We start from the raw sequence: 27,477 nt of genomic DNA on the forward strand, positions 1-27,477 counted from the left end.
GTTTTCTGTTTTGAAGCTCAAATGCATATACAAACAAAGAAGAAATATATTTACAGAAGGATAGGTACATTCCGACAGAGGAGTTTCAGATGAATAGTCATAACACACCTTTGGACATATCATAGAAAAATCAAATAACGTGATTTTGCAGAATTCTACACTTCTTAGGCACGACGACATGGGAAATCTATAGGCTCTCACAAATTCAGATTTCAATGGAACTATCTTGAAGATGTGGAGGTCAAAGATCATGGATTTTGTTGTTCATACATGTTTGCAAACTATACAATATTTTTAGTTTAGGATTGGTTACCAGACATCAGCTCCCTTTGTTGCACCGAAAATTATTGCAACTGTGGCAATAACCGCCTGATATACAGCGTAAAATTATTAGCATTCAACAATGGCGGATACAGAAATTTATATTAGAGGAAGAACAAATTCACACACGTGCACAATAAAAACATTAGTTGTATACATGCAGGAATTTAAAATGAAATAATGCCAGGCGCTCATCTATCAAGGTTCGAATCGCAAACCCTGAGATACCGAGCATGCCCTGCCTGAACTTAGAGACTAACTTGGTTAGATGAGTGATGCAATATTTAAAATATTTACTAATTAAACATACAAAAAAAAAAAAAAAAAAAAAAAAAAAAAAAAAAAAAAAAAAAAAAAAAAANAAGATTTTTAGAGATTTTCTTTGCTACTAACAATTTTTGTTGTTTTGTAATTTAGTTTTTAAGAACATTTAAAACTCCTAGTTAATGCTTTATAACAAGTAATAAATCAGTTTAATTTGAAAAAGAAAAAGAAACAAAGTAAAAACAAAACTACTGTCAAAACGGAACTCGAAGATACTAAAACTAAAGAATGAAAAGTTCTAGTTATTCACAAATTAGAATCACCCACTACCGAAGGCCTCTTACCCAACCTAACTCAACTCAATACATCTTTAAGCAAGTTGCAAAAAAGTATAGCACAAAAATCACTTCTTATGAGGAAATAGAATTGCAGAACTATATTGAAGATATGAGATAAGTGTTGGATGAAAGTCCCACATCGGCTAATTTAGGGAATGATCATGGGTTTATAATCAAGGAATACTCTCTCCATTGGTGTGAGGCCTTTTGGGGAAGCCCAAAGCAAAGCCATGAGAGCTTATACTCAAAGTGGACAATATCATACAATTGTGGGGAGTCGTGTTCATCAAACATGGTATCAGAGCCATTTATCTAACATGGTATCAAAGTCATGCCCTAAACTTAGTCATGTCAATAGATGTCGAACAAAGGACTCCAAAAGAAAAAGGAGTCGAGGCTCCTCAAAGGCATAGTAAAAAATGACGAAGACTCCAAAAGAAAAAGGAGTCAAGCCTTGATTAAGGGGAGGCGTACTTTGTTCGAGGGGAGGTGTTGGATGAAAGTCTCACATCGGCTAATTTAGGGAATGATCATGGGTTTATAATCAAGGAATACTCTCTCCGTTGGTGTGAGGCCTTTTGGGGAAGCCCAAAGCAAAGCCATGAGAGCTTATACTCAAAGTGGACAATATCATACCATTGTGGAGAGTCGTGTTTATCTAACATGGTATCAAAGACATTCATCTAACAATAAGAACATCATCATGAAGCTGAAGAGGTCCAAAAAAAACTATGAATAAAAGTTACTCACAGCAATTGAGCAAGCAACATATCCTGGTTTCTCACGATAGTGCACCCGGCCACATAATATAAGAATTGCCCCAATGTACCATGTAGCAGGAAGGATGAAGCCAATAATAAACCTGAAGAACATGGTTTGTAATCAATTTGATCAGTCAACTCATAAATAAACACAAAATTCTTGGCAAAAGATATAAAGAGTAGGCAGGACACAACGAGCAATTCTATCATTCCGAACTACAACCTGATTGGTTTTCATTCATTAGATGGAAGCTGTAGCACTTTAATCTTTTTCTGAACTGATAACTTACCGACCATGTAAACCACTGAAAGTTTGAAATGCTTATAGTGGACACAAGATATCATCTGGCTTGTTTATGATGATAATGCTACTGTAATTGTCGTAAATGATGATAAAGTCCAACAATTATGAGAACTTACAGAAACCACCCATAGCCAATACCACAGCAAGGAAGGCGAGGCTCTCTGACTGGTCTTCCTTCGACAATAGCATATCCTGGAAAAGAATTCAAAAATAAATTTTAAAAAATTGAGCTACTACTTCAATCTTTGAAATGATGTATATTAAACGAATCCAAGGGTATATATTCCAGAAGAAGTTACACAAAATTATAGCGATGCAACGAAACTAAACAAAATATGATAGTACAAAATCAAATTTCAGAGAGAGAGAGACAAAGAGTTAATACAACTATAATGACGAACAAGACACATGACAAAAATCTTGTCACCCAAATGTATAAAACCACGACATTCTTCTCACCTATATTGTTCACAAGATGCAAAAAGGAAAGAGAGCATGCGAATTTCAGAATGCTAAAATCAAGTATTTCAAAAATCAAAAGAGAATCACGTGTCTATTAAGTAAGAATCCAACCGAACTTTTTGTCAAGATTTCGTCGTAACAAAAGCTTCAAATTCAATAACACTGATAAACTATATTATAGTATTGTGATCGTTAATAATCATCATCATGAGTTAAAAGTGGCTTCCTACTCTACTTATTATTCAATTCTGAACAATAAACTTCCAAGCAGACACCAATACAAAGCACACTCACAGAACAAGAAAATACAGGATCTAATCTTAACAAACTGCTAGTACTGGTAGGAATTCCAACTGAAATACAGAAAACAAAATATATGGAAACTACGGATCATTCATCCATGCTTGGCACAAAATTTTCCAGTAGATCATAATTTTTAGATTCCGGACAGAACTAAGCTATTCAAGTGATAAGATCAACTTTATTGGAGTTCAACGCAAGGCATTTAGCCGAGATCAGTAGTTCAAGTCAACGGAAAAGCAAGATCGATCAAATCGCACAAGAAACAAAAGAAACAACTAGATTAACAGGTGAGAAAAATTGAGGACGAAGCGGTTACCGGTGACAGTTTGATAGCCATGAGCATACTGCTGAGGTTGAGAACGATCGTCGAAGTCGGAGACACCAGGCGGGCGAGTAGGCTGGGGGAATCCGACAGGAGGATAGTTAGCGACGCCTTGAAAGGTTCCGTAGTGAGGGTGGCCGGGATTGGGTTCGTGATGGTGGTGAACGACGACACCGACGGCGGCAGATTTATCTTCCTGGCTCATTTTCTCTCGTCTTCAGAAACAAAAGCCGAGGCGAAATGGATCAGAATTCGGAACGCGGGGACTTGTATTAAAATTAATATTTTATTTTAAGAAAATTGTAATTATAGCCTTGGAATTTATTATTATTTTATTTATTTTTTAAAATAATAATTAGATGACGTGTAATATTATAAATCAGACAAAACTTAAAATTGACAGCTCGGAAAATTAGAGTCAATAAGTAGTCGCTTCTTTGTTAATTAATAGCGGTTGTTAAGAGTTCATATCTCGCCGTCGGTCGCTCATTTTGATTTTTGCTCCCACGGAGAGATGGATCGAGAGCAGGAAGATCTTCAATTTCTCGACTTCTTCGGCATCTTCACAGAATCCTTCAATCTTGTTTTCTCATGGAGGAAGATCTTCAGCAAGATTACTCTAACCCTAATCTTGCCGCTTTCCGTCGTCTTTGTAGCTCACATCCAGGTAACCGAGCTTCTGTTCTTCAAGATCTTGAAAAACGAAGATTCTCTCAACTCAATCCCCAAGAATTCTCCGAATTACACGAAGCTTTCCGATATGATCACGTCGGAGTGGATCTCTTTCTGGCTCTTCAAAGCTGCGTATTTCACTTTCTTTCTTGTTCTTACTCTCCTTTCCACGGCGGCCGTCGTTTACACCATCGCTTGTGTTTATACCGGTAAAGAAATCACCTTCAGGAAGATTATTAGCGTCGTTCCTAAGGTTTGGAGAAGGCTGATGGTTACGTTCGTATGGAATTTTGTTATCGTTTTGGTTTACAACATTGCTTTTGGTGTTTTGATTCTCCTTTGGGCTGCAATTTTCGGATTCGGTGGGATTGGGATTCTCATCATTGCTGGGATTTCGGTATCATATGTTCTAGGGTTTGTTTACATAAGCGTAGTGTGGCATCTAGCATGCGTTGTCTCGGTTTTGGAGGATGTTTATGGGATTCAAGCAATGTTGAAGAGCAAGGAACTGATTAAGGGGAAGCTGGTGCTTTGTTGTGCTGTTTTCTTAACTTTTACTGTGCTGTTTCTAGCGAGTCAATTGGTTTTTCAGACAGTGGTTGTGCTTGGTAGCTCTAATCATTATGGATTAAGAATTGTTCTTGGAGTTCTTTGTTTCTTGTTGCTGTTCAAGGTGTTCCTCTTTGGGCTTGTTGCTCAAACAATCATCTACTTCGTCTGCAAATCATATCACCATCAAAATATTGACAAGTCCTCATTGTCTGATCATCTGGAAGTGTATCTTGGGGATTATGTTCCACTAACAGCCCAAGATGTTCAATTAGGGGAGTTCTAAACTTGATTGGCATCTCTGGAGTTGAAAAGTTTGAACTCAAATTTATGTGAAATGAACACTGGCTATGATTACATGTTGTATATATAATACAATACACGTTGGTTTTAGTCTGATGCTTGTTCTTCATTCTATTTTCTTTGCATTCATGCTAAAAAGAGTAAATTGTTTGTAGAACAGTCTTAAGAACAAATCATTCCATTGAAAAGAGAAACAAGCAGTAGATAATGTCATTAGTTCATGTATTTTTATTTTTGTTCGTCGAATTCACTCCTTTTGGCCTATGGTTTTTGCAGATGTTTCTTCTTTTTGAATGTTTTTAATAGTAAGAAAGGCCAATTATACACAAAGAATCACAGAATAGACAGAGTCAAGAAGTTGGATCTTGCAAGCCACAAACCAGGTTTGCTGGAACTGCTATGTCCATCATCTTTGGATAAGGCAGGTTCAAATCTGCAAGAGGGAAACAGTGCAGGTGTTATAGCAGAGTCCTATCAGTTTACACCATATTAAAGTTCTTGGTTATAAGTACTTACTTTCCATGATTTTCTTGAATTCTTCCTGCAAAACAAAAACAAACCGCGCATTTAGTGATGAAAATGATATCCAAAATCACTTATCTACGATTGTCAATCGAACATTGGCCTAATTTCGTGCTCGAAATGGTATTTATGGGTTAGTGATTTTAGTTACTCGAGAAATTACCAGATTCTTGGTGAGCCGGGGATTGTATACTATCTCTTCACCTACCGTACTAACCTGAAATTTGAATTCAGATATAAGGTATAACGAGCCGAGCTTTGGAGAAAGAAGAGATGTAGAAATTTCCTTACATTAAATCCCTTGTAATCGTGAGCTGGATAGATCAATGTGTCCTTTGGCAGAGTGAAAATCTTGCACACAGAGTTAATAATCAGAACAGTCGGTGTTACCGAAAGCTAAAACACCAAGAAACCCCATTTATAGTTTTTGTGTTGAGAGTTTATGTCCTTACCTGCGAGTGTACAGATTCATAGAGCTGCTTTGAACTTCCACCCTGCAGAAAGCATTTACAGATTCATAGAGCTGTTTTGAAGCTCAAATTGAGATAGAAGAGAATACACGTTGAAGATGGTTGGGAGGAAGTCCCATGTTGGCTAATTAAGGGGATAATCATGGATTTATAAGTAAGGAATATACCAACGAGGCCTTTTGGGGAAACCAAAAGCAAAGCCATGAGAGCTTGGATTGGAAACATGGGCAATATCATATTGCCCATACCATTGTGGAGGTTTGTGATTCCTAACATATAGACATCTAAGCACTTGGATTGGAAACGAGCATAAACGCGACGTGTGCTAAACATGAAGGCCATAATCATGTGGAATGGTTTCATTTACAGCTAGACGATTAGTTAATAGTTCATAATGGTTCTAGTAATTTCAAGTAAGATCTGACATCAGTTGGACAGAAGAACGAAGCATTCTTTATAAGGGCGTGGAAACCTCTCCTTAGTAGATGCATTTTGAAAAATTAGTTGACGTTTATACAAAGAAAAGTTTGGAAAATCAGTTGAGTGGACGGAGAGCTGTGAGCTAGAAGAAGAGGAAACATGACAATATCTTGATCTGAAAGACCAATACTTTTGAGAACTACCACCAACAGTTAATAAGTGAAATGGTGAAAGCTACCTGAAAATCTGTCCTCCCACATCCACGAATCAACAGAGCATCCCCAGTGAATGCCATCCTAGGATGAGGCTGATCAGGTTCATCCCCGGTTACATAGGTGACACATCCTGATGTGTGCCCAGGAGTTGCACGAACCTGCATGGAAGAAGATAAGGTTGAGACAAGAGTCAACTCTAGGATTGTCCCCTAAATGTTTCCTTTTTTCTGAACGTTGCTTTACTTGATGATGAACCCTTAGCTCAGTCTGGGTTCAGGAACTTCAGAAATGAAATTGTAGTCTAAGAGACAGCTTATGCTTCATTATTTAGGAACATCAGTTTTCATTATCATAGGAGGTGCCTCCCATTGCAAACAAAATCTCTACTAAACTGAGTCCTATCCTCTATTATTGATAGTAATAGAGGATAGGAACCCACCCGAGGGGATATCTATGGTGTGGAGCTACAACCCAAAAGGGAGACACAGGGGCTAGCTGCAGTATGGCATAATAAAGGTGGTTAAATATGTCGAGGAGAGCTCCTGGCACAAAAATTGACTAACTTTCTGCGTTGCACTTTTCATCCTCAAGCCCCACAAAAGTAAATGTTCACAGATTGTTTTCATATCGAAACGCTAAAGAGGAAATGAATCAGTGTTTGAACACTCTTTAAGAGCTCATGAACATTGTCATAGCATGAAGAAGTATTAATTTCTGAAGCCTGAAACTAGAAAGCATCCCCAATTCTGCCATTGTCTGGCAGTAGCCGTGGTAAGATATATATAGGTCGTGACCAGAATCAACTAACCTAGTTACACATATAATATGTCAAGAATCAAATTATATGATCAATATGAGAGAACGTTAAGTATCGCTAGCAGGTATATGGTTTGCTTTGACCTGTTATGTATTGTCATTAGCCTCACAGTTTTAAAATGCGTTTGTAAGGAGAGGTTTCCACACTCGTATAGAATGCTTTGTTCCCCTCTCCAACCAATTGTTAGATCCCACGTTGGTGTGAGAGGAAAACGAAACATTCCCCTCATTAGCAAACGCGTTTTAAAAATGTGAGGCGAATGGCGATACGTAACAGGCTAAAGCAAACAATATATTTGCTAGCGGTGGACTTGAACTGTTACCGTGAGTGAGCTTATCGAAGTTTAGAAATCAATACAAATACGAGAGCAGATATGTTTTGTTGATGAATTTTCACCAGTCCTATGTGATGGCAATGATGTCTTGAAAAATGATGGAATCATAACTAAGTCCTATGAGTATCTTTGTTTTGTAGTGTTAAATACAGGTAATGGTACCTCCAGGAATAGATCACCAAAAGGAATTCTATCGCCAGGTTCAATCAACACATCGGCTTTTGAACCGCTTGCTCTCGAGATTACAGATTTCGCTCCTGGAAATTTACTCTGAAGGAAATGATCGCATCAAATATAACAATAGCAACAAAGTCAGACACTGAAAAAAACAAAAATGATGATGGAGAAGAAAACCTTGATGAGTCCAGTCCCAGTGACATGATCAGCATGAACATGAGTATTCATAGCGTAAACAAGCTTCAATCCAAGTTCTCGTACAAGGTTTAGATCCCTATCAACAGTCTTGTCAACCGGATCAATCAACTGAAGGCAGAGAAAATTCAATAAATCACATGAGAATCGAAAAACCGATTGATGCTTTAGACCAACTAAGAAAACACACCAGAAACTAAATCCATTACACATTTCATCAAAGAACAATCAAATTTCAAATTAAATCCAAACAGTCAAACAGAAAAGAGAGATTAGAGAAGGAAATTACAAGCGCTGGTTTATCAGGGTGAGAAACATCAGCAAGAAGATAAGTGTAAGTAGAAGATTCCTTCTCGAACAATTGACGGAACAAGAGCTTAGATGAGGAAGACGATAGCGATGACTCCATTTGGGAACTGAAATTCTTGGTGGAAATTCTGGAAATGGATTTCACAGGAAGAAGATGAGGAGGTTGAGAGACGAAGAACAAAGCATTGGGAGGTGAAAACGAAGGAATTCGTAAGAATCGAAAGCTTTGCATCGCGCTTTGTTTTCTACTGAAAACTGGATTGGAACGTGGCGAAGAATAATACTAATTTAGTAAATTGTTTATAGAAAATGAGAAACAGGATGGAATCTTCATCAATGGATATGGAATGGAAAATTCGTCGGGTAGCGATTTCGCAAGCTTTGCCTCATCCGCCCCGCGCTCGGTGCTCCCGGTTTTGCTTTCGCCCAAAGAACAGAGTGCTTGTACACGATGCCCACGCATATAATTAATCAACAGGTGTCCCACTTAAATACGTAGAATACAACATCAATTATATTTATTTTACTTTTATCATGAACACGACTCTCCACAATAGTATCATACTATTGTTCACTTTGAGCATAAGCTCTCATGGCTTTACTTTAGATTTCACCAAAAGGCCTCAACCAATGGAGTTAGTATTCCTTAAACTCATGATCATTCCCTAAATTAGCAGACGTGTCCCTGTTGGATGATGAAAGTCCCACGTCTGTTAATTTAGGGAATGATCCTGAGTTTATCAGTGAGGAATACTAACTTCATTGGTTGAGGCCTTTTGGGAAGCTCAAAGCAAAGTCATGAGAGCTTATGCTCAAAGTGGATAATATCATACCATTGTGGAGAGTCGTGTTCGTTTAACATGGTATCATAGCCATGCCCTAAACTTAGTCGTGCCAATAGATTTGTAAATTCTCAAATATCGAACAAAGAACTCCAAAAGAAAATGAGTCAAGCCTCCACGAAGGCAGTAAAAAATGACTAAGACTCCAAATGAGTCGAGCCTCAATTAAGGGGAGGTGCACTTTGTTTGAGGACAGGTGTTGGATGATGAAAGTCCCACATCGGCTAATTTAAGGAATGATCATGGATTTATAAGTGAGGAATACTAACTCCATTGGTTGAGGCCTTTTGGGGAAGCTCAAAGCAAAGCCATGAAGGTCATGTTCAAAGTGGATGATATCATACCATTGTGGAGAATCGTGTTCGTTTAACAGTCCCAACATTCTTCACAAACATAGTCATGTTAACTATCCAAGTCTTTTAACATATTTTTTCGAAAAAAATTCCTAAGAGGTCATCAAATATAAAATTATTTTAGGTAAAACACGCTTAACTATGAAGTTATTGAGCTACCAAAAAGTAAGATGCACGTTGTTAATATAAGTATTAACTTTCATTGTTCCCATTTGGATATAATCTTAGTTCATTCATGTACCTCTCATTCACTGTGGTATCATAGATTTTCACCTCTATATTTATTAAACTTTTTAAGAAAAAAAAAATTGCAAATTTATTTTATTGATTTAATTACATATTTTTAAACTTCCAAAATAAATAAATAAATAGAAATGTTCGAGGTAAAAGGATCAAGTCCTGTCTAGTATATTCTGTCTCTTTCGGAGAATCACTTTACATAAAACATAGAATTGCTCTAAGTAAAGCATGCAATATAGTATGTCTGATTGGTATAAGTAATAATTTTCATTTTTTTTAAGTCTTTTCTTAGTAATTATATCTTCAAAATCGCTCTCATTAGAACGTAGTCTCAGTCTATTCATATTTTTCTTTTTTACTTGAGTGTTATATATATTTTTTAATGTTACTTATTTTTTAAAAAATTTAAGAATGTTTGATTTTTGTTTGTGAAGTAAATAAATTATTCAATCCTTTTCATCAAATTATAATTATGTAAAAAATATATATAATTTTAAAACAAGCAAACAAAATCAATCGTCCCATCATGATAAATTGTATCTACCTACTCTGAATGATTGATATTGTCGTCCAAATACCTCGTTTTGTCTAAATCTAAATAAATGAGTATTGTACACTTCATTAGAGTGAGCTGAATTAAAAAAAATCGTTAATATTTTATTTAACTCTTAAATTAAAAACAACTTTCTAAGGTTTCATTAATACTCTTGAACTTTTATAAAATACAAAAATGCCCTTAAAATTTAAAAAAAAAAATACTTTATCACTGGTACATAAACGAAACTCACATTTAAAAAAAAAATACTCATAAATTTCCAAAACTAACTTTTATTTAAAAAGTTTTAATAAAAAATTGAAATATTTTTTTAAGTGGGAGGGTAATTATTTTGAAATAGTTTTTTTTTTAAATAAAAAAAAAAACTTTAGGGTACTTCAATAATTAAAAGTGTAAAGTCGTAATTAAATTTTTTAAAAATATAATGAAATTAAATTTATAATAAAAATATGAAATGAGCTGGCTTAAGCTTGGCAGCTGATTGGCCGACACTCTATCCCTCCTGAGATGCGTGGATTATTAGTTGGGTTTTGACTTATTTATATTAGGTTGCCTTCTTATTGGTTTCCAATGGAATAATATCTTTTCTTTATTCTTTCTAATTCCATATCATACGCCTAGACTTTAGAGGGAGCTCATTTGTACCCTTAAAATTTAAAATATAATTTTATATGTTAACGAGATTCGAATCTTAACACGAACATGATTCAATCGTAATTGACGGGTGCTATTTCTCTTGAGATTGAAAGTCTAAAAAAAAACGGTAATAGCCCAAGTCCATCGTTAGAAGATATTGTCCTTCCGTTTTGACCCATTACGTTCGGGAGAGGTTTTCACACTCTTATAAGAAATGCTTCGTTCTTATATGGGATCTTATAGTGTCTCTGTGGCTTTTGTGAGTATAACTGCAAATTAGATTCCCGATCAATATGTAGTTGAGAGAAATTACTCATATGGGATCTTACAGTGTCTCTGTTGCTTTGTGAATCTTACCGTGTCTATGTGGCTTTGTGAGTATAACTGCAAATTAGATCCCGATCAATATGTAGTTGAGAGAAATTACTCATTTGGGATCTTACAGTGTCTCTGTGGCTTTGTGAATCTTACGGTGTTTTTGTGGCTTTGTGAGTATAACTAAAAATTAGATCCCCGATCGGGATCAATATGTAGCTGAGATAAATTACTCATTTGGGATCTTACAGTGTCTCTGTGGCTTTGTGNACTTGAGTGTTATATATATTTTTTAATGTTACTTATTTTTTAAAAAATTTAAGAATGTTTGATTTTTGTTTGTGAAGTAAATAAATTATTCAATCCTTTTCATCAAATTATAATTATGTAAAAAATATATATAATTTTAAAACAAGCAAACAAAATCAATCGTCCCATCATGATAAATTGTATCTACCTACTCTGAATGATTGATATTGTCGTCCAAATACCTCGTTTTGTCTAAATCTAAATAAATGAGTATTGTACACTTCATTAGAGTGAGCTGAATTAAAAAAAATCGTTAATATTTTATTTAACTCTTAAATTAAAAACAACTTTCTAAGGTTTCATTAATACTCTTGAACTTTTATAAAATACAAAAATGCCCTTAAAATTTAAAAAAAAAAATACTTTATCACTGGTACATAAACGAAACTCAATACAGTGTCTCTGTGGCTTTGTGAATCTTACGGTGTTTTTGTGGCTTTGTGAGTATAACTAAAAATTAGATCCCCGATCGGGATCAATATGTAGCTGAGATAAATTACTCATTTGGGATCTTACAGTGTCTCTGTGGCTTTGTGAATCTTACCGTGTCTTTGTGGCTTTGTGAGTATAACTGCAAATTCGATCTCCGGTCGGGGTCAATATGTAGTTGAGAGAAATTACTCATATGAGATCTTACAGTGTCTCTATGTCTTTGTGAATCTTACAGTGTCAGTGTCTATATCTTTGTCAATCTTACCGCGTCTCTGTGGCTTTGTGAGTATAACTGCAAATTAGATCCCAATCAATACGCAGTCAGGAGAAATTACATTCAGATAAAAAAAAAAGATAATATATATATATATATATATATATAAAAGTATTATTTTAAAATTTTTGTCAGTCATTCTATTGTTAGGATTGCTCTATTATGTACATTTTTTTTTACTGGAGCGTGTATACATTATCTAAAATTTAAATGAATTTATTTTTAAGTCAATGTCACAAATTGGGAAGAGGACAAATGGCATTTATTTTTCTAATAAACTGTTTCAACTGCAATTATTTTCAATTCATAGAATTGACTCTGTTGTTCCTTCTCCCATTTCAGAATTTCAATCCCTCGAAGCCCGAGTCGAATTTAATCCGTTTCTTAAATTCCATTTTGTTTTTTTAGTTGAAAATTATCGATTTCATTGTTTATTCTCTTATTCGATTCATTGAAGTACGTTTAAATCAATTCTCTCTCCCCACACAGAAATATTTGGATTATGCGATAGATCTTGAGTTGCTTGGTATGTTCTTCTTCAAAGGGCTTATTTCAATCCCAGAAAAATGCTTTAATGGAGCAATCTGTGGGAGTTTTTTGATTCAATTAGGGAGGAAGAAGATCCAGGTTAGTTCTGCTGCTGCTTGAAATCGTTATATTTGTCTTCTCTTCCGATGCCGACACGTATCGGACACGTTGCTTGAAGATTCAAGCTGAAACTTAGTAACTTACTCTCAACTTTCAACTGCTCCAATTCCTTATCTCTAATCGACGGTTTCTTCGCCTCTACGGCACCGTTTTCACTGTCGAGAGGAATGTTGAATACAAGATTTCAGAACCTGTCCTGTCACTTAATGTTTGGGATTCGATTCGTTTGTTCTTATTGAAGAGGTTTCCATGCGGCGATTTGGTTCTTATTGGCGATTTTTAGTGTAAGTATGGTTTGCGCTTTCATTTTTGTTCTAATTTGGATTAGAGATGTTACAAATCATCGATTCTTTTTACTTTAATCTGCTGGCTTTCCTTAAGGAATTGATTATTATTATTATTATTGTTTTGTTCTTCTGCTTTTGAATCTGGTGGAGCCCATTTTAGAAAAAGGAAAGTGGATATGGTAACCTGATCCTATTGAATGTTGTTTGTCGGTACAGGAAGTGTTGAGGAAGATCATCTTTTCCTTTGAATCTTAAAGTGGGATTTGATGAAAGATTGATTCTAATGGAGGTTTCGATTATGATTCATGTGGGATTCGTCCTTTTTCTTCTCTGGCTACTTTCCGCCTTCAATTGCTGCCATCTTTCTGCATATTTCATCTCCCTCATCTATCTCTATCTGGTAATTTTTAACCATGCCTGTTCTTCATCAGATAATTGTTCTTAGATTCTTTGGAATCTGGATAATTCTATGAAGCTTCAGTTTCTTATGGGATTGAATCTTCCTCTTTTCCTTAATGAACTTCTAGTGTTCTTCTTGAAAGGTGCACGAGAGGTTCTTTTTGAAACTAAGGAGGAAATTGCAATTCGAGGAGAGAAAGCAAGCTAACCAGAGAAGGGTATAATTTCTGTCCTTTTCTTAGATAGAACTCATAAACAAAAATTTATTTACTGAGAAATTGAGATATCCACACATTCTTTTTGTGAGATTCCACATTGGTTGTGGTTGGGGTGGAGAACGGAACACCCTCGTGTGGAAACCTCTTCCTAGTAGATGCCTTTAAAAACCTTAAAGGTAGCCCGAGAGGGAAAGCTCAAAGAGGACAATATCTGCTAGTGGTGGGCTTAGGCCGTTACACTTTTCTAATCCAATTGTTTCATTTTGATCTAAATCAAATGTGAGTTCTCTTCTACTTCAGGTTCTTACGGATTCTGAAACAGTCAGGTGGTTAAACCATGCGGTTGAAAAGATTTGGCCTATATGTATGGAGCATATTGCTTCTCAGAAGATTCTCCTCCCTATCATTCCTTGGTTCTTGGAGAAGTACAAACCATGGACTGCTGTATGATCCCAATCTGTTACTCTATATACCCGTTTATTTGATCGATACAATGAATTTGAGCAATTCAGTGTGTTTACAATATCAAACCTACATGGATGCATTCAGAAAACTTGAGAGTTTCGAGAATATACCAGGACATGATTTCTTCTCATTGCTTGGTGATCATAATTTTATGTCGGTACAGATTTTTGATGACGAGTGTATGATTGCAGAAGAAGGCTGTGGTTCAGCATCTATATTTGGGGAGAAACCCGCCTATGTTTACTGAAATGAGGGTGCTTCGTGAGCCTAGCGAGGACGACCACTTGGTAGGCATTTCATACACATACTCGCACGTTACACACACGCGCGATATTGTCTTTTGCAGTTTTGAGTTTAATCAGATTGGAAGGAATTAATCACAGGTTCTGGAGTTAGGAATGAACTTTCTTACAGCTGATGACATGAGTGCAATACTTGGTGTGAAGCTAAGGAAAAGACTAGGATTTGGAATGTGGGCAAAGTTGCATCTTACAGGCCTGCATGTGGAAGGAAAGGTACACAAATTGTTGTAATGTCTGTAACGGTGTAGTTCGGGATGCTATTGTGAGTCGAAAAGTAGAAGCGTTCAAATTCTGCTTGTGTGATCTTTGATATCGTGAGTCGAAAAGTAGAAGAGTTCAAATGCTGATTTCTTTTTTCAGTTTCCATGTCTGTATAATTGTGTTCTTTCCTTCTAAGAATTCTGTTCTTCATATTGATTTGCGTTATTTGCATGTTCCTTCTAATAATCACAATTCATGTTCGCTCTCAAGGTTCTGGTTGGTGTTAAGTTCCTTCGGGATTGGCCCTACCTCGGCCGAATACGATTATGTTTTGCTGAGCCTCCGTACTTTCAGATGACCGTCAAACCTATCTTTACGCATGGTCTTGATGTTACTGAACTTCCAGGGATTGCTGGATGGCTGGTATTATACTTCATTTGCTTTTTCTTTGTTTTCCCTCGGGTTCTCTTCATGCTGGCTAAACTTCGCTTTACTGCTTGCATCGTCTTATTCTCGAGCTAAGTACTGTCGTTTGTCTTTTTTGGTTTCGTTTTATCAGGATAAGCTTTTGTCCATTGCCTTTGAGCAGACACTTGTTGAGGTTAAGTTCTAGTTTTTGATTCTTGATGCCACCTTTAGTCTTACTTTGTTCATTTCGTTCATTTTGTAATAAAGAAAATTGTGAAGGCCTGAACCAAATTGTGTACACTTATGTTCAGATTTAATGTTATTACAGATGTTTTTCAACAATATTTACCTAAGTTTTGAATTTTCTTAATCTTTTCAGCCCAATATGTTGGTTGTTGACATGGAGAAGTTCATTTCACCACAGCCAGGTACTTCATTTTTTGAAGAATAGTCAATCACAACCTATCGAATAGAAACAATGCTATCTCTGCACATGCCTTCATGCTTATTTTAGTTTTTTCTTATTATCATGTCAAGCAGAGTGCTTAAAAAAAGTTACAGCCTTGTGCTGCAATGAGGAAACTTCGCGTAATTCTCCTTTTCTGAAATGGTTGAACGCTTTGATGCGGATGTCACATGGTTTACATAGCTAGCTTGCAACGATTCATATTGATAATTGATTGCAGTATTGAACGTTGATCACCGGCCAATAACCTGTTGTCATTGTGGGTGTGAGATCCCATTCCACATCGGTTGGAGAGGGAAACGAAACATTCCTTATATAGGTGTAGAAACCTCTCCCTAGTAGATGCATTTTAAAGCCTTGAGGAGAAGCCGTTAAAGGAAATGCCCAAAGAGAACAATATCTGTTGGTGGTGGGCTTGGACGGTTAGAGTGAGAAATATGTTCTAACTAAGCTTTTATGGTTCTCAAAAATTTCTGTACACAGAGGTAGGGGCTATATGTAATTTGTTTGAAGAATTTCTACGAAGATGGTTAAGTTCCGTTCTCAATATGCATAATCTTATTATACATGATGTTTGTTAGCTTTCGAAAACAAAACGTTCTCAAGTGACTACATATTTTTTTTGATGTTGATGGATCTTTCCACTTGTCCATGACCTTATATTTCCAGAAAATTGGTTCTCTGTGAACGTGAAGGAACCAATCGCCTATGTCATAGTCGAAGTTGTTGAAGGAGCAAACATGAAACCATCTGATCTAAATGGTTCGGTTATTCCAACATTCTTCCACTCATGGTTTTCTTACATGACTGGTGAATTTGGCTTACAATTGAAGCTTTCTTTCAGGTCTGGCTGATCCCTATGTAAAGGGTCAACTGGGTCCTTACAGATTCAGAACCAAAATTCAAAGGAAAACACTGTCTCCACAGTGGCACGAGGAATTCAAGATCCCAATTGTCACCTGGGAGTCGGAAAATGTGCTTGCTATTGAAGTCCGTGACAAGGACACGTTTGTCGACGACATACTTGGGTTCGTCTTCAAATTTGTAACTTCTATGATATATTCGATTCGTTGTAAAATTTGATCTCGACACCATAGCTTGAACGAGATCTAATATTCTATTTGCAGAAATTGCTCTGTCAACATTGCGGACCTGAGGGATGGCAAACGACATGATATATGGTTGCCTCTCGAAAACATTAAAATGGGGCGATTGCATCTGGGAATCACTGTTTTTGAAGATAGAAAGAAGGTTCCATCTCTTCCCTTCCCTTCCCTTCCATGTTTCATTTTCTCTCGTCTCTTTCAAATTTAGTTTTATTGGAAAATGTTGCTTTCTTTTATTTGATTTGTAATACTACTTTAGGTGGAGGAGTATCCATTTCAAAGAGAAACCTTGAATGTGGAAGAGCCTCATAAGGATTCTCCTAGGAGTGAGACTACCAAGGATGATAAGGATTCCCCTAGGAGCGAGACCAAGAACGGTAAGGATTCGAACTCATCAGTATCAGTAGAGCCTCGAAGAGGGATCGACAATTTTGAGCCCATCAACGTTGAAGGGCAGAAGGAGACAGGAATATGGGTCCACCGTCCAGGAAGCGAAGTTTCAAAAACTTGGGAGCCTCGGAAGGGACGAAGTCGGCAGCTTGATACCGAAATCCGTAGGGAGCCTAATGAATCTATGAGCAGTGGTGAGATAAAATCCTGTAACAATGATTCTAGCAGTACTGATGATAATCCTGAGGAAAAACATAGAAAGTTATCAGTTCGCAGGGGACTGAGAAAGCTGAGTTCAGTTTTTCACCGGAGTCCTCGGTATGAGGATCGATCAGGAAGCTTAGAGGAGTCTGCTAGATCCCCCCAGTATGCAAATGTCAGAGCGACAAATGTCGATGGAGGCGTGAAGGTTATTCTTGTAGATAACATTTCCGGGACTACTTCGGATAAAGTATCAAAAGAAGGGAAGTCGAGCAACGACGGTAGCGATATAGAGAGTCCAGGAAAGGGTGGAAATGTGAAAGGCATGGCAAAGAGCATTTTCAGACAGGCTGAGAAATCTGCTCGCAGTATTAAATATGCATTTTCACGCAAAGGGTCAAGGAAATTCCAAATTGGTTCACAGAGAGATCCTGCAGTAGCATCAGAGTCTTCTGATGATGAACCTGACGCACCAGCTGCTTGCAGCCCAACGACAATTAGAGGAATTCCAGTTATCCCTGAAGACACAACCTTAGCTCCTCACAACAATTCCTTTAAGAAGGAAAATGTGCTGCCCACTGGTTCAAGTAACAGTGTGGAGTACAGTGATCAATTATCAGATAAGAGCACTGCAGCGCTTCGCTCGGAAAAGATCGAAGACGACAAAGACGATAAACATGGAATCAACGGTGACAAATGATTCGAACTTCAAAACCTGAACTCAGTGAAACAAGTTTAGGAGATGGCAGACAGTTGAAAAATGGTACAGTTTGTAGCTAAAAGGATGTGAAAAACTTGTAGAAGTTTGAGAATTTGTAAACAGAATTCCTGTAAAGTGATGTTGTTACCCGTAAACATGCAATGTTTATAGAAATTAAGAAGCTATTTGTGCAGTGGTCTGCCACCAGAAAATAACTCAAATCTCTCTTGAATTTGATTCGACGGGAACATTCGGCGTCTCAGCTGCAACAAACGTTCGGTCGAGACTGGCAACGAGGATGTGTTAAGAAACTTTCAACTCATTTGCTCTTCAGTATTAGCAGCTAAGTTGGGAAGTGTTGATGAACTCGTGTCCATAACATTACCCGATTCTTCGATCTTGTACTCATGTTCGTTTCAGTTTATCAGTTGTCAAACTGCTTGATTTTCAGTTATACCGAGATGAACATCATTGCATCACAATTTTTTCGAGTACTTTACCAGTGGCATCACTGTAATCTTCATTTCCTGCTAACATACAGCGTAAAATCGCTTTCCACATCTCCATTTTCGGGACGAAACCTTGCATAACCATCTGCTTTAGAACCCAATCCACATCCTCAGTCAAATTCTTCTTGCATAACCCAGACAACAATTTCTTGTAAGAAACAAAGCTTGGGTCCTTACCATCCAAAATCATCCGACGCATACAATCCCTCGCCTCGATCAACCTACCCGAGTCGAGCAGGCCATACAAAACCTCTTGATAAGTCCCTGCATTGGGGTAGCAGCCTTTAAGCTTCATTCTCTCCAAAAGTACTATGGCCTCTTCAATCCTATTCTGCTTTCTAAGACCCGAAATCAATATGTTAAACGTTATAGTATCTGGACAAACACTTTCGTTTTCCATTTTAGAGAAAAGCTCAGATGCTCTCTCTAGTTCACCATTGTCACACAATGCATGCATAAGCGTTGAGAATGTTCTCACATTTGGCCTACACTTTTGTTGAGGAAATTCATCGAACACCTTGAGTGCAGCATCCAAATTCCCACTCTCACATAACCCTTTGATGAGTATATTAAGGCAACAAGCATCGATCTCAATCCCCAACTTAGGAGCACCCATATACACCTCATGAACAACGTCAAACATCTTCGCCGAAACAAGCAAATTAAGCACAAAATTAAAGGTTTTAACACTCGGCCAGCAGTTATAATTAGGCATATCGAAAAGGGTTTCAATCGCTTTACCTATACGCCCAGCAACATTGCCATAAATCTTGATAACGTGGTAGAAAAATTCATCGGACAACCGAAAATTCCTTTCGGATTTTATTCTCAGCATCACTGTTTCAATATCATCAAACAAACACCCCTCCGCAAGCCTGGACACAACCAGAGTGTAGATTTCTTTGTTGGGTTTGTAGTCCTTGCGATTGGACCATTGGTGGATGAACGCGAGCACAGCGGGAGGATCTCTGATTTGTTGGATGATTTTGATGACTTCATTAGGAGACAACCAATCTCTATGGCTGAGCCTGTGCGGAAGAGCAGAGGATTGTTTAGGGGAAGTGGAGAAAGAGAATGAAGAAGAAGGAAGACGAAGAGGAATCGAAGAAGATGATGAAGAAAAGATGGAGTTTAACACAGAGAGTTGAGCGAGTCGTTGTGAAGGTGAAACCATTGGAAGAGAGAAAGGGAAACGGTGAAGGAAATGCCTCAGAATTGCTCCCAGTGAGAGTAATTTATTTAAAATTGAAGAGGGCCCCACGGCGAGGTTACCATAGATCTGGAAGAAAGGTAACCGGATTCTGTGCAGCGGCAGAGGTTCCTCCGCCCATCTCGGTGGCGGTATTGAAGAAATCCGCGGGAACGGCGGTTCGTTTCACGTCGGCTTGGGGTAAAGGCGACGCCGACGGCGGCGGTCTCTGTTTAGGCTATGAGAACCCTGTCTTTATGCCCACTTTGAATCCTCGCTTGGTGGGTGTTCGTTGCATTGCTCTTGGGGGTCTGCATTCCGCTGCGCTCAACTCGCTTCACCTGGTCAGTATCTCAACTTGATATGTATTTTCAGTTCATTTTACTATTGAAACCCTTTGTTTCTTTGTCTGTTCTATACTTGATTCACTTATATTAGCTTGAAGGGTGACTCTGTTTTATGATTATTGCTCCTATTGGGACGATCTAAGAGTGTAGAACAAGCAGATTCTTGGAGGATGTATAGAGTAAGATGATCATATCATTACTTACATGGTACACAGAAGTTAGGTGTAACAGCCCAAGCAAGCCCACCACTAGTACATATTGTCTTCTTTGGGCTTTCCCGTTCGAGCTTCCCCGCAAGGTTTTGAAAACGCGTCTACTAGAGGGAGGTTGTTCTCCTTCACAACTGATGTGGGATCTCACAATCCACCCCTTATTGAGATCCAATGTGATATCCCACATCGGTTGAGGAGAACGAAACACCCTTTATAAGAGTATGAAAACCTTTCCCTAGCAGACGGGAAGCTCAAAAGTGAAATTCTAAAGAGGACAATATCTGCTAGCGGTGGGCTTGAACACTCATTCCTTTCTCCAATCGACTCATTCCCCATGTTGGGCATTCCATATGTCATAGATAAATCCTACATCTACATGCAGGATCTTACAGCAAGAACAATCTGAGCCAGTTAGCTCATTTTGCTTTGTAATGTTCTTTGGTTGGGCTTAAAATTTTAAGATCTTGTTTGAATCTTCCATGCTGCTAGGCCTCGGGCCATTGGGATGTAGGTTTGGCCTGTGGTGGTTCCTCTTCAACGCAGCTATTACAGGTAGCCATCGATCATCTACTTCTATTATGCATCTAGACTTTAATACCGAATTATTTAGGTGGCTCTTCTACATTTTGCTGTCGTTTTCTTCTGCCAGTTAGCAGGAAGTTCAAGTCACTTTCACAGTTCATTCAGAATTTAGAATTTGAAATGATCATTAACTTGTTTGGTAAAATTCTTGCCTTTGCATCACTCTACCTTCATTTCTTTAAACGTGTCTCTAAAAGACATTGATAAGTTGTCTATGGATTATGATAGCTGAGGGTAAATGGTTCATGTGGGAAAATGCTAAGGATTCTCGGTTGGAGAGGAGAATGAAGAATTCCTTATAAGGGTATAGAAACCTCTCCCTAACAGACCCATTTTAAAACGGTGAGGCTGATGGTAATACGTACGAGCCAAAATGGACAATATTTGCTAGCGGTGGGTTTGAGCTGTTACAAATGGTATCAAAGTCAGACACTGAGTGGTGTGTCAATGAGGACGCTGAGTCTCCAAGGGGGTGGATTGTGAGATCCCACATTGGTTGGAGAGGAGAACGAAGCATTCCTTATAAGGGTGTGGAAACCTCTCCCTAACAGGCGCGTTTTAGAACTATAAAGCTGACGGCAATACGTTCTTCCTTTTCACTCACTTAGGAGTCCAACTCAAATCTTCCTAACACGAAAGAGATCCTCCAGAAAATGCATAAATCATCAAGAATCATGCCACCAACCAAATCTTCACCTGACCAAAGTAGAAAAATACTTAAATTCTACATTATTGGCATCATTTTACGTTTTACATTTGAAGTTAAAACATGATACATTTGTATTCATGGAGGTTTCTTTGGAATGTCTTCTCAATTATTTGATGAAGATTGCAGTGTTTAGTTTTGTAGGCTTCCCCAACATGTGGTTCCATGGCTAGAGAGGCACACCAAGGGGGCACCATGGGGGTAAGCTTTTGAGGCAGACAGGTCAGTGTGGTCCTCTTGATTATTTATTCAGCAACCAAAAAGGCTACAAAAAGTGCACATCTTTGGTAGATTCAAAGATGTAGACCAAACCTTGTGAGATAGAGATGAGAAGCACAAACACTGAGGGAGAATGAGGAATAAGATTGTGCTTAAAGAAACAACTTTTAGGATTGGTGTCAGTGAGTGGGTGGCTAAGGCCAAGGCCAAGGCCAGGGCCTTTTATGTGCATCAAAAGCTAAGTGGGATGGTCATTTGTTGAAGCTCTCAGGGGTCTGCATTTCCTGCCTTATCTGTTTCTCACTTTCATTATTTTGTGCGTTTTGAGTATTACCTGGATTTCTGTGTTGCACTGTCTTTTCTCTTTACATTCCTTCTGTCCCTACCATGCAATGCTATTATCCCTTTCGATGTCGGATTTGGTTAGTGTAACAGCTCAAACCTACCTCTAGCAGATATTGTACTTTTTAGACTTTTCTTTCTGGGCTTCTCTTTAAACTTTGTGAAACGCATCGGTTAGGGAGAGTGTTTTCAAGCCCATTGCTAACAGATATTGTCCTCTTTGAGCTTTTCCTTTCGAGCTTTCCCTCAAGGTTTTTAGAACACATCTGCTAATGAGAGGTTTCCAAGCCAACTGCCGGCAAATATTGTCCTTTTGGGCTTTCCCTTCTGAGTTTCCCCTTAAGGTTTTTAAAACGCGTCTGCTAGGGAGAGATTTCCAACTCCACCAGTAGTAGATATTGTCCTATTTGGACTTTTCCTTCTGGGTTTCCCCTTAAGGTTTTTAAAACACGTCTGCTAGGGAGAGATTTCCAACTCCACCAATAGTAGATATTGTCCTATTTGGGCTTTTCCTTCTGGGTTTCCCCTTAAGGTTTTTAAAACGCGTCTGCTGGGGAGAGATTTCCAACTCCACCGGTACTAGATATTGTCCTATTTGGGCTTTCCCTTCTGAACTTCTCCTTAAGGTTTCTAAAACGCGTCTGCTAGGGAGAAGTTTCGAAACCCACCGCTAACAGATATTGTTCTATTTGGACTTTCCCTTCCAGGTTTTCCCTTAAGGTTTTTAAAACGCGTCTAGTAGGGAGAGGTTTCCAAGCCCACTGCTAGTAGATGTAGTCCTCTTTGGACTTTCCCTTTCGGGTTTCTCCTCAAGATTTTTAAAACGCGTTTGCTAGAGAGAGATTTCCACACCCTTATAAAGAATGTTTCGTTCCCCTCTCCAACCGATGTGGGATCTCACAAAACTCAATACGAATAATAGCTAGATGGCTGAGGAAGACTGGGTTTGTTATTTGAATCCTTATCTAATGCCAATGTAGTTTGTTTGTTTGTGATTCTCAACTCCTTATATGCCTTCATTATGTAGTTTGTTTCCTTCAATCTCTCTCTTTCCTCAATAATGGTCCTTGGATCCTTTTGATGTTCTACATTGCCCTTCCATGACATTATTGAATGCTACACAATTATTTAGCTTGCTTATTATCATCAGAACATGGGAACATCTGGTGCATACACCAAATCTTGGCCATCCATTGCACATAAAACAGAGAGAGTCCCACAAAGCATAGCCTAAAAATGAAACTTATACTAACAATGCTCTGTTTGTCTGTGTAGAACATAGGCGAAAGGGAAAGGGAAAGGGAAAGAGGCAACGGTACAAAAGAGCGGACAGGTATTGGTGGTGGCGACGGCAGCGTCGGTTGGGTGCGTGACAAACTTCCCCTCTTTTATTACACTTTGTCTCTTTCTTTCTCACACTTCTCTCCTCATCTCCATTTATTCATTCCCTCTCTCTCTTTTACTTTTCCATAGTTAATCTCATTCAGATCAGAGTAGGCTCGAACATCTGACTTTATTGGTAGAACTCCAACAAAAAAAAGAGAACACTAAACGAAATGATGAGAGGGGATGACAATGGTATGATTTGTGATGCTCACTCAGTCTACAAACTTTCGATGTTGTATTTCATAAATTTTGTATTCGCTAATTCGAGTACAGTGTCAAAAGTTGATAATTTAAGAATCATCTAGCGTCGGGTCGTAATTTGATTGTTATACTTCAAAAGCTTGACTTTGAAGTTAAAGTTTTGAAGTTGAAAAATAAATGTGAAGAAACAAAGATTTTTGAGTTTGTGAAATTTTGGATTAGTGAACTCCCATGTTTCGTCTGATATGAACCGACAAAATAAACTGTTCATCTTCATTTGATTCAATATAGCAAAACAATTACATATGATCCCACTTGAAAAAGAAAATCACCATAACCCAGAAAGCCCAAAAGAAAAAGAAAAAAAAAGAAGCAAAATTTCTGTATTCTATAATCTGTTGTAGCTAAATTCATGGACTTTTTAGCTGAGGACACTGCCATGGCGGCCTAGACAGTGGCGCGCCGGCGCTGGCAGGGCAAGACTGGACAGTCGCCGGCGGATCCATGCAATTATAAGACAAACAAAGCGCAGCTGTGTCCGGCAATACGGTACCGGGTTCCAGTGGAAACTCGGATATGAAATTGTGCTGTAAATATAGAGTGGTGGTGCTGCCGCTGCTGACGCTTTTCACGTACTCCGCCGGCACTGGTCCGGTGAAGCGGTTGTTGTTCAGGAACAGCGTCTCGGCGCCGGCGAAAATTGCCGGCATCTCTCCGGTCAGATTGTTATGGCTCAAATCGACGACGGATCCGGCGCCAAACATCACCGGGATTATGGAATCGGACGACGGCGGCGGGACCACTCCGGAGAAAGAGTTCCGTTGGAGGAGGAGAGAGGAGAGAGAAGGGTGTGAGAAGAGAGAGAAAGGGATGGGCCCATTGAATCGGTTCACGCTCAAGTCGAGATACACTAATTCCGATAGAGAATCAAGTCCGTTGCGAAGAGGGCCCCACAGCGAGTTCTCTGAAAGTGACAGGTACCGGATAGACGACGGCAACGCCGGGAGAGTACCGTTTAATTTGTTGGATTTCAAGTCCAGGTGGAGGAGAGGGGACGAAATGTCGGTTGGGATTTCGCCGGAGAATTGGTTCGACGACAGAATCAGGATTTTGAGTTCGGGGAGCTTAGTGAGCGTCGCCGGAATAATTCCAGAGAGCTGGTTATGGCTGATGTCAAGAGTGTGGAGGTGGAGGAGAGCGGAGAGGGTGGCTGGAATTGCGCCGGTGAGACGATTGTTAGTCAAAGAGAGGACACGGAGGTTTCGAAGACGACCCAGTTGCGGTGGGATCGGACCAGTGACAATGCCAGGGAAGAGGATGAGTTGGGTGAGCTCAGAGAGGTCGGAAATGGCGGGTGGGAGGGACCCAGCAAGTCCAGGCGAGTCGGAGCGGCCGGTGCCAAGGGAGAGAATTGTGACTCGGCCGAGATCACAGACGACGCCGGTGAATGAACAGGGATCTGAGGAAGAGAAGTCCCAGGTGGAGAAGAATCCAGCACCGGAAGGGCTCCGACGGAGGGGGATATCGGTGAGACTGTTTCTAATGGCCTTTAGAGCTTGGAGGTCGGCGGCGGCGATGTTGGCCTGGAATTGAAGGGAAAGAGGAGAGAGAGAAAGGAGGAGGAGGAGGAGGAAAGAGAGAGAAAAGGGAGTGTCGGCCATTGGAGCAGAGGAAGAAGGATTTGGGAACGGGGGAGAGATTTTGAGAGGGAGAGAGAGAGAGAGAGGATTTAAAATGTTTGTATGTATATATTAAAAGTGTGGTATTTGAACCAAAAGAAATGAGTAGTTTATATGAACATCAGGTCCACTATGGGCTATGCCTATATACAAATAAAACACACGAACTAAAGTTGTGAAAGAGATATCATTTATCACTTACACTTCACTGCTTCATCTTTCTTCCACCTATTAGGAGTGAGAATGGGAGCACCCTCGACCAACTAGGGATCGTTCGGTAAGTCTCCACCACCACAATGTGACCGACAGTTTTTTACGAGAGAAAAGTATCTCAAGTTTATATTCCTAAATCCATAAATGAAATAGAAACATCAATAGCGATTCAAGTAAGATAATCTCCAATCCATACTTCGTCCAAATGCATGGAAAATCAGATCATTGATAATTTATTTATACTTCAAATGATTTTATCGTTAAAATCATGTTTCCATGAAAGGATTTCCTATTCTTAAAAAAAATGAAATTATTTGTGTGAGATCCCACATTGATTGCAGAGGGGAATTTGTTACAAGGATGTGAAAACCTCTCTCTAGCAGACACGTTTTAAAACCTTAAGGGGAAGTCCTTGAAGGGAAAGCTCAAAGAAGACAATATATGCTAGTGGTGACTTGGGTTGCTACAAATGGTATAGAGTCATACACCGAACAGCGTACCAAAGAAGACGTTGGGCCCCCAAGAAGGGTGGATTGTGAGATCTCACATTGGTTAGAGAGGGAAATGAAACATTTGTTGTAAGTGTGAAAATCTCTCCCTAGCAAACGCGTTTTAAAACCTTAAGGGAAAGTCCTTGAAGAGAAAGCCTAAACAACAATATTTGCTAACAGTGAGCTGGGGCTCTTACGACTTTCTTCTTCAAACGGTTTGTCCCTGAAGGCTTTCAAATGTAAGATAGAACTATAGATCTTATAGAACATTGATCGATGGAGCTAAGCTAAATAAAAAAAACAAGTGGCGGACTTTAAGTTAACCAACAATGCACTAGAAACTGACACATAATAATCTATTCTTAACTTCAAATAGAAAAATGGTTTCTAATGTTAAACAATATTTAAAAGGCATAGTATCAATTAAATAAAGCAGAGTGATACAAGACTGTAGGCATGTAATGACAAAGATCCGAGTGGATCTTCCATAGAAAAGGAAGATCTGTTGAGGGAAGCTGGTCTTTGCAAATATGTTAATCAAAACAAAGTTGTCAGACAAATCAATAGACATAGAACATTGGCAACGCACAAGGATAAATAAAGACAAAAGGAGGCCTAAACCATGACAGCACAGTGCCATATGCTACTGCACATGGCTGCAAGCATGGGTACATATCATTTATACTTTACATATGATATCCGTGAAGTTTTCTTTTCTCCCTTTTTAATCTAAATTTAGTTACCCTTTCATATCGCCACAATGCCCACAGTATCAACTAACAAACAACGAGTACGACCAAAGTTCTACGTTCATTTCTAGTGGCTAAACAACTATCTAGAATGCAAACAAGCATGGTATGATAAGGTTGAGACAGTTTGTGTAGATTCTAGGAGTATACTAGCAAAAATCTCACATTAAATTGATAAACAAGAACAATATTTTTGTTTAGATAAGTTATCTTAGATCCAAAACAAACAATATCATATTGAAACAGAGATGCAAACCGGCATGTTAAAATATGCTCCACTAATTTATATATTCAGAAACATTTGTTAAAGATCAGTACTAGTTTTTTCATACCTGAGATCAGAGTATAATGGATGAATGTGTTGGTAGTGTAGATCCCACGGTTGGCCTCATCATGCTCTGACTGAGATGCAAATGGGCAGACTTGCATGTGCTGAAACTAAAACAATGAAATCTCAGTAATTTAGTTATAGAACAGAGTAGAAATCAGCAATCCCACAGAGAAATGTAATGCTTCAGTTTTGGAATTTCAATCATACTAGATTGAAAATGGGAAGGAAATAATCCAACTGCTTTCTCATCCCTTGACTTGCCATTCTCTGTGGCATACATAAGGCAGTGAGCCTGAGATAATTTACCTTTATAACTTCCGGCCACAGAGAATTATCTGTCCACATGATTTATCTTCGCCCTCTCTCTTTATTCTGTCGTTCTCTTTCTCTCTCTTTATTCTGTCATTCTCTTTTTCCAGGTCAAGGAGGGACTGCGACCGCTTCTCTGAGATCTCATATTAGTTGGGGAGGAAAACGAAACATTCTTTATAAATGACAGTATATGTCACGTAAGG

General features: G+C 38.5%; 7 protein-coding genes across 10 annotated transcripts; 3 read left to right on the plus strand and 4 right to left on the minus strand.

Moving 5' to 3' along the window:
* Nucleotides 1-26: 26 nt before the first annotated feature.
* On the minus strand, nucleotides 27-3,348 carry LOC111797439 (60S ribosomal protein L18a-like protein). Its single transcript, XM_023680432.1, has 4 exons — nucleotides 3,070-3,348; nucleotides 2,105-2,180; nucleotides 1,674-1,785; nucleotides 27-369 (listed from the first exon to the last, which is right to left on the minus strand). Exons 1-4 carry the CDS (start codon nucleotides 3,278-3,280, stop codon nucleotides 310-312), a joined length of 459 nt encoding a protein of 152 aa, XP_023536200.1. The 5' UTR covers nucleotides 3,281-3,348; the 3' UTR covers nucleotides 27-309.
* Nucleotides 3,349-3,589: 241 nt separating this feature from the next.
* Nucleotides 3,590-4,582, plus strand: LOC111797403. The gene has a single exon (XM_023680390.1). The coding sequence runs from the start codon at nucleotides 3,590-3,592 to the stop codon at nucleotides 4,580-4,582; it is 993 nt and encodes a 330-aa protein (XP_023536158.1).
* Nucleotides 4,583-4,780: 198 nt separating this feature from the next.
* LOC111797437 (persulfide dioxygenase ETHE1 homolog, mitochondrial-like) lies at nucleotides 4,781-8,511 on the minus strand. The gene is made up of 9 exons (XM_023680430.1): nucleotides 8,039-8,511; nucleotides 7,732-7,860; nucleotides 7,540-7,647; nucleotides 6,250-6,384; nucleotides 5,574-5,615; nucleotides 5,413-5,472; nucleotides 5,285-5,338; nucleotides 5,116-5,140; nucleotides 4,781-5,032 (listed from the first exon to the last, which is right to left on the minus strand). Exons 1-9 carry the CDS (start codon nucleotides 8,288-8,290, stop codon nucleotides 4,950-4,952), a joined length of 888 nt encoding a protein of 295 aa, XP_023536198.1. The 5' UTR covers nucleotides 8,291-8,511; the 3' UTR covers nucleotides 4,781-4,949.
* Nucleotides 8,512-12,307: 3,796 nt separating this feature from the next.
* LOC111797446 (C2 domain-containing protein At1g53590-like) lies at nucleotides 12,308-18,018 on the plus strand. Of its 3 annotated transcripts, none has more exons than XM_023680436.1 (13): nucleotides 12,308-12,947; nucleotides 13,167-13,350; nucleotides 13,493-13,567; nucleotides 13,868-14,011; nucleotides 14,224-14,319; nucleotides 14,416-14,547; nucleotides 14,806-14,958; nucleotides 15,095-15,136; nucleotides 15,323-15,371; nucleotides 16,079-16,171; nucleotides 16,254-16,437; nucleotides 16,537-16,660; nucleotides 16,775-18,018. In XM_023680436.1, exons 2-13 carry the CDS (start codon nucleotides 13,234-13,236, stop codon nucleotides 17,804-17,806), a joined length of 2,241 nt encoding a protein of 746 aa, XP_023536204.1. In that variant the 5' UTR covers nucleotides 12,308-12,947; nucleotides 13,167-13,233; the 3' UTR covers nucleotides 17,807-18,018. The 3 variants fall into 3 exon arrangements, with proteins under 3 accessions (XP_023536204.1, XP_023536205.1, XP_023536206.1); XM_023680437.1 differs by having other exon boundaries at nucleotides 13,171-13,350; XM_023680438.1 differs by lacking the exons at nucleotides 12,308-12,947; nucleotides 13,167-13,350; nucleotides 13,493-13,567 and having other exon boundaries at nucleotides 13,918-14,011; nucleotides 14,196-14,319.
* A 72-nt stretch (nucleotides 18,019-18,090) lies between these two features.
* On the minus strand, nucleotides 18,091-20,213 carry LOC111797448 (pentatricopeptide repeat-containing protein At3g14580, mitochondrial). The gene is made up of 2 exons (XM_023680441.1): nucleotides 19,588-20,213; nucleotides 18,091-19,343 (listed from the first exon to the last, which is right to left on the minus strand). Exons 1-2 carry the CDS (start codon nucleotides 19,644-19,646, stop codon nucleotides 18,275-18,277), a joined length of 1,128 nt encoding a protein of 375 aa, XP_023536209.1. The 5' UTR covers nucleotides 19,647-20,213; the 3' UTR covers nucleotides 18,091-18,274.
* On the plus strand, nucleotides 19,426-23,647 carry LOC111797404. Its single transcript, XM_023680391.1, has 4 exons — nucleotides 19,426-19,848; nucleotides 20,553-20,615; nucleotides 23,188-23,277; nucleotides 23,386-23,647. The coding sequence occupies exons 1-4, from the start codon at nucleotides 19,426-19,428 to the stop codon at nucleotides 23,407-23,409; spliced, it is 600 nt and encodes a 199-aa protein (XP_023536159.1). The 3' UTR covers nucleotides 23,410-23,647.
* Nucleotides 23,648-23,748: 101 nt separating this feature from the next.
* Nucleotides 23,749-27,369, minus strand: LOC111797447 (probable inactive leucine-rich repeat receptor kinase XIAO). Of its 2 annotated transcripts, none has more exons than XM_023680440.1 (3): nucleotides 27,269-27,369; nucleotides 26,964-27,063; nucleotides 23,749-25,523 (listed from the first exon to the last, which is right to left on the minus strand). In XM_023680440.1, exon 3 carries the CDS (start codon nucleotides 25,158-25,160, stop codon nucleotides 23,910-23,912), a length of 1,251 nt encoding a protein of 416 aa, XP_023536208.1. In that variant the 5' UTR covers nucleotides 25,161-25,523; nucleotides 26,964-27,063; nucleotides 27,269-27,369; the 3' UTR covers nucleotides 23,749-23,909. The 2 variants fall into 2 exon arrangements, with proteins under 2 accessions (XP_023536208.1, XP_023536207.1); XM_023680439.1 differs by having other exon boundaries at nucleotides 26,964-27,069.
* Nucleotides 27,370-27,477: the final 108 nt, after the last annotated feature.

This window comes from Cucurbita pepo, chromosome LG06 (genome assembly GCF_002806865.2).
Source record: "Cucurbita pepo subsp. pepo cultivar mu-cu-16 chromosome LG06, ASM280686v2, whole genome shotgun sequence".
Taxonomy (NCBI): Eukaryota; Viridiplantae; Streptophyta; class Magnoliopsida; order Cucurbitales; family Cucurbitaceae; genus Cucurbita; species Cucurbita pepo.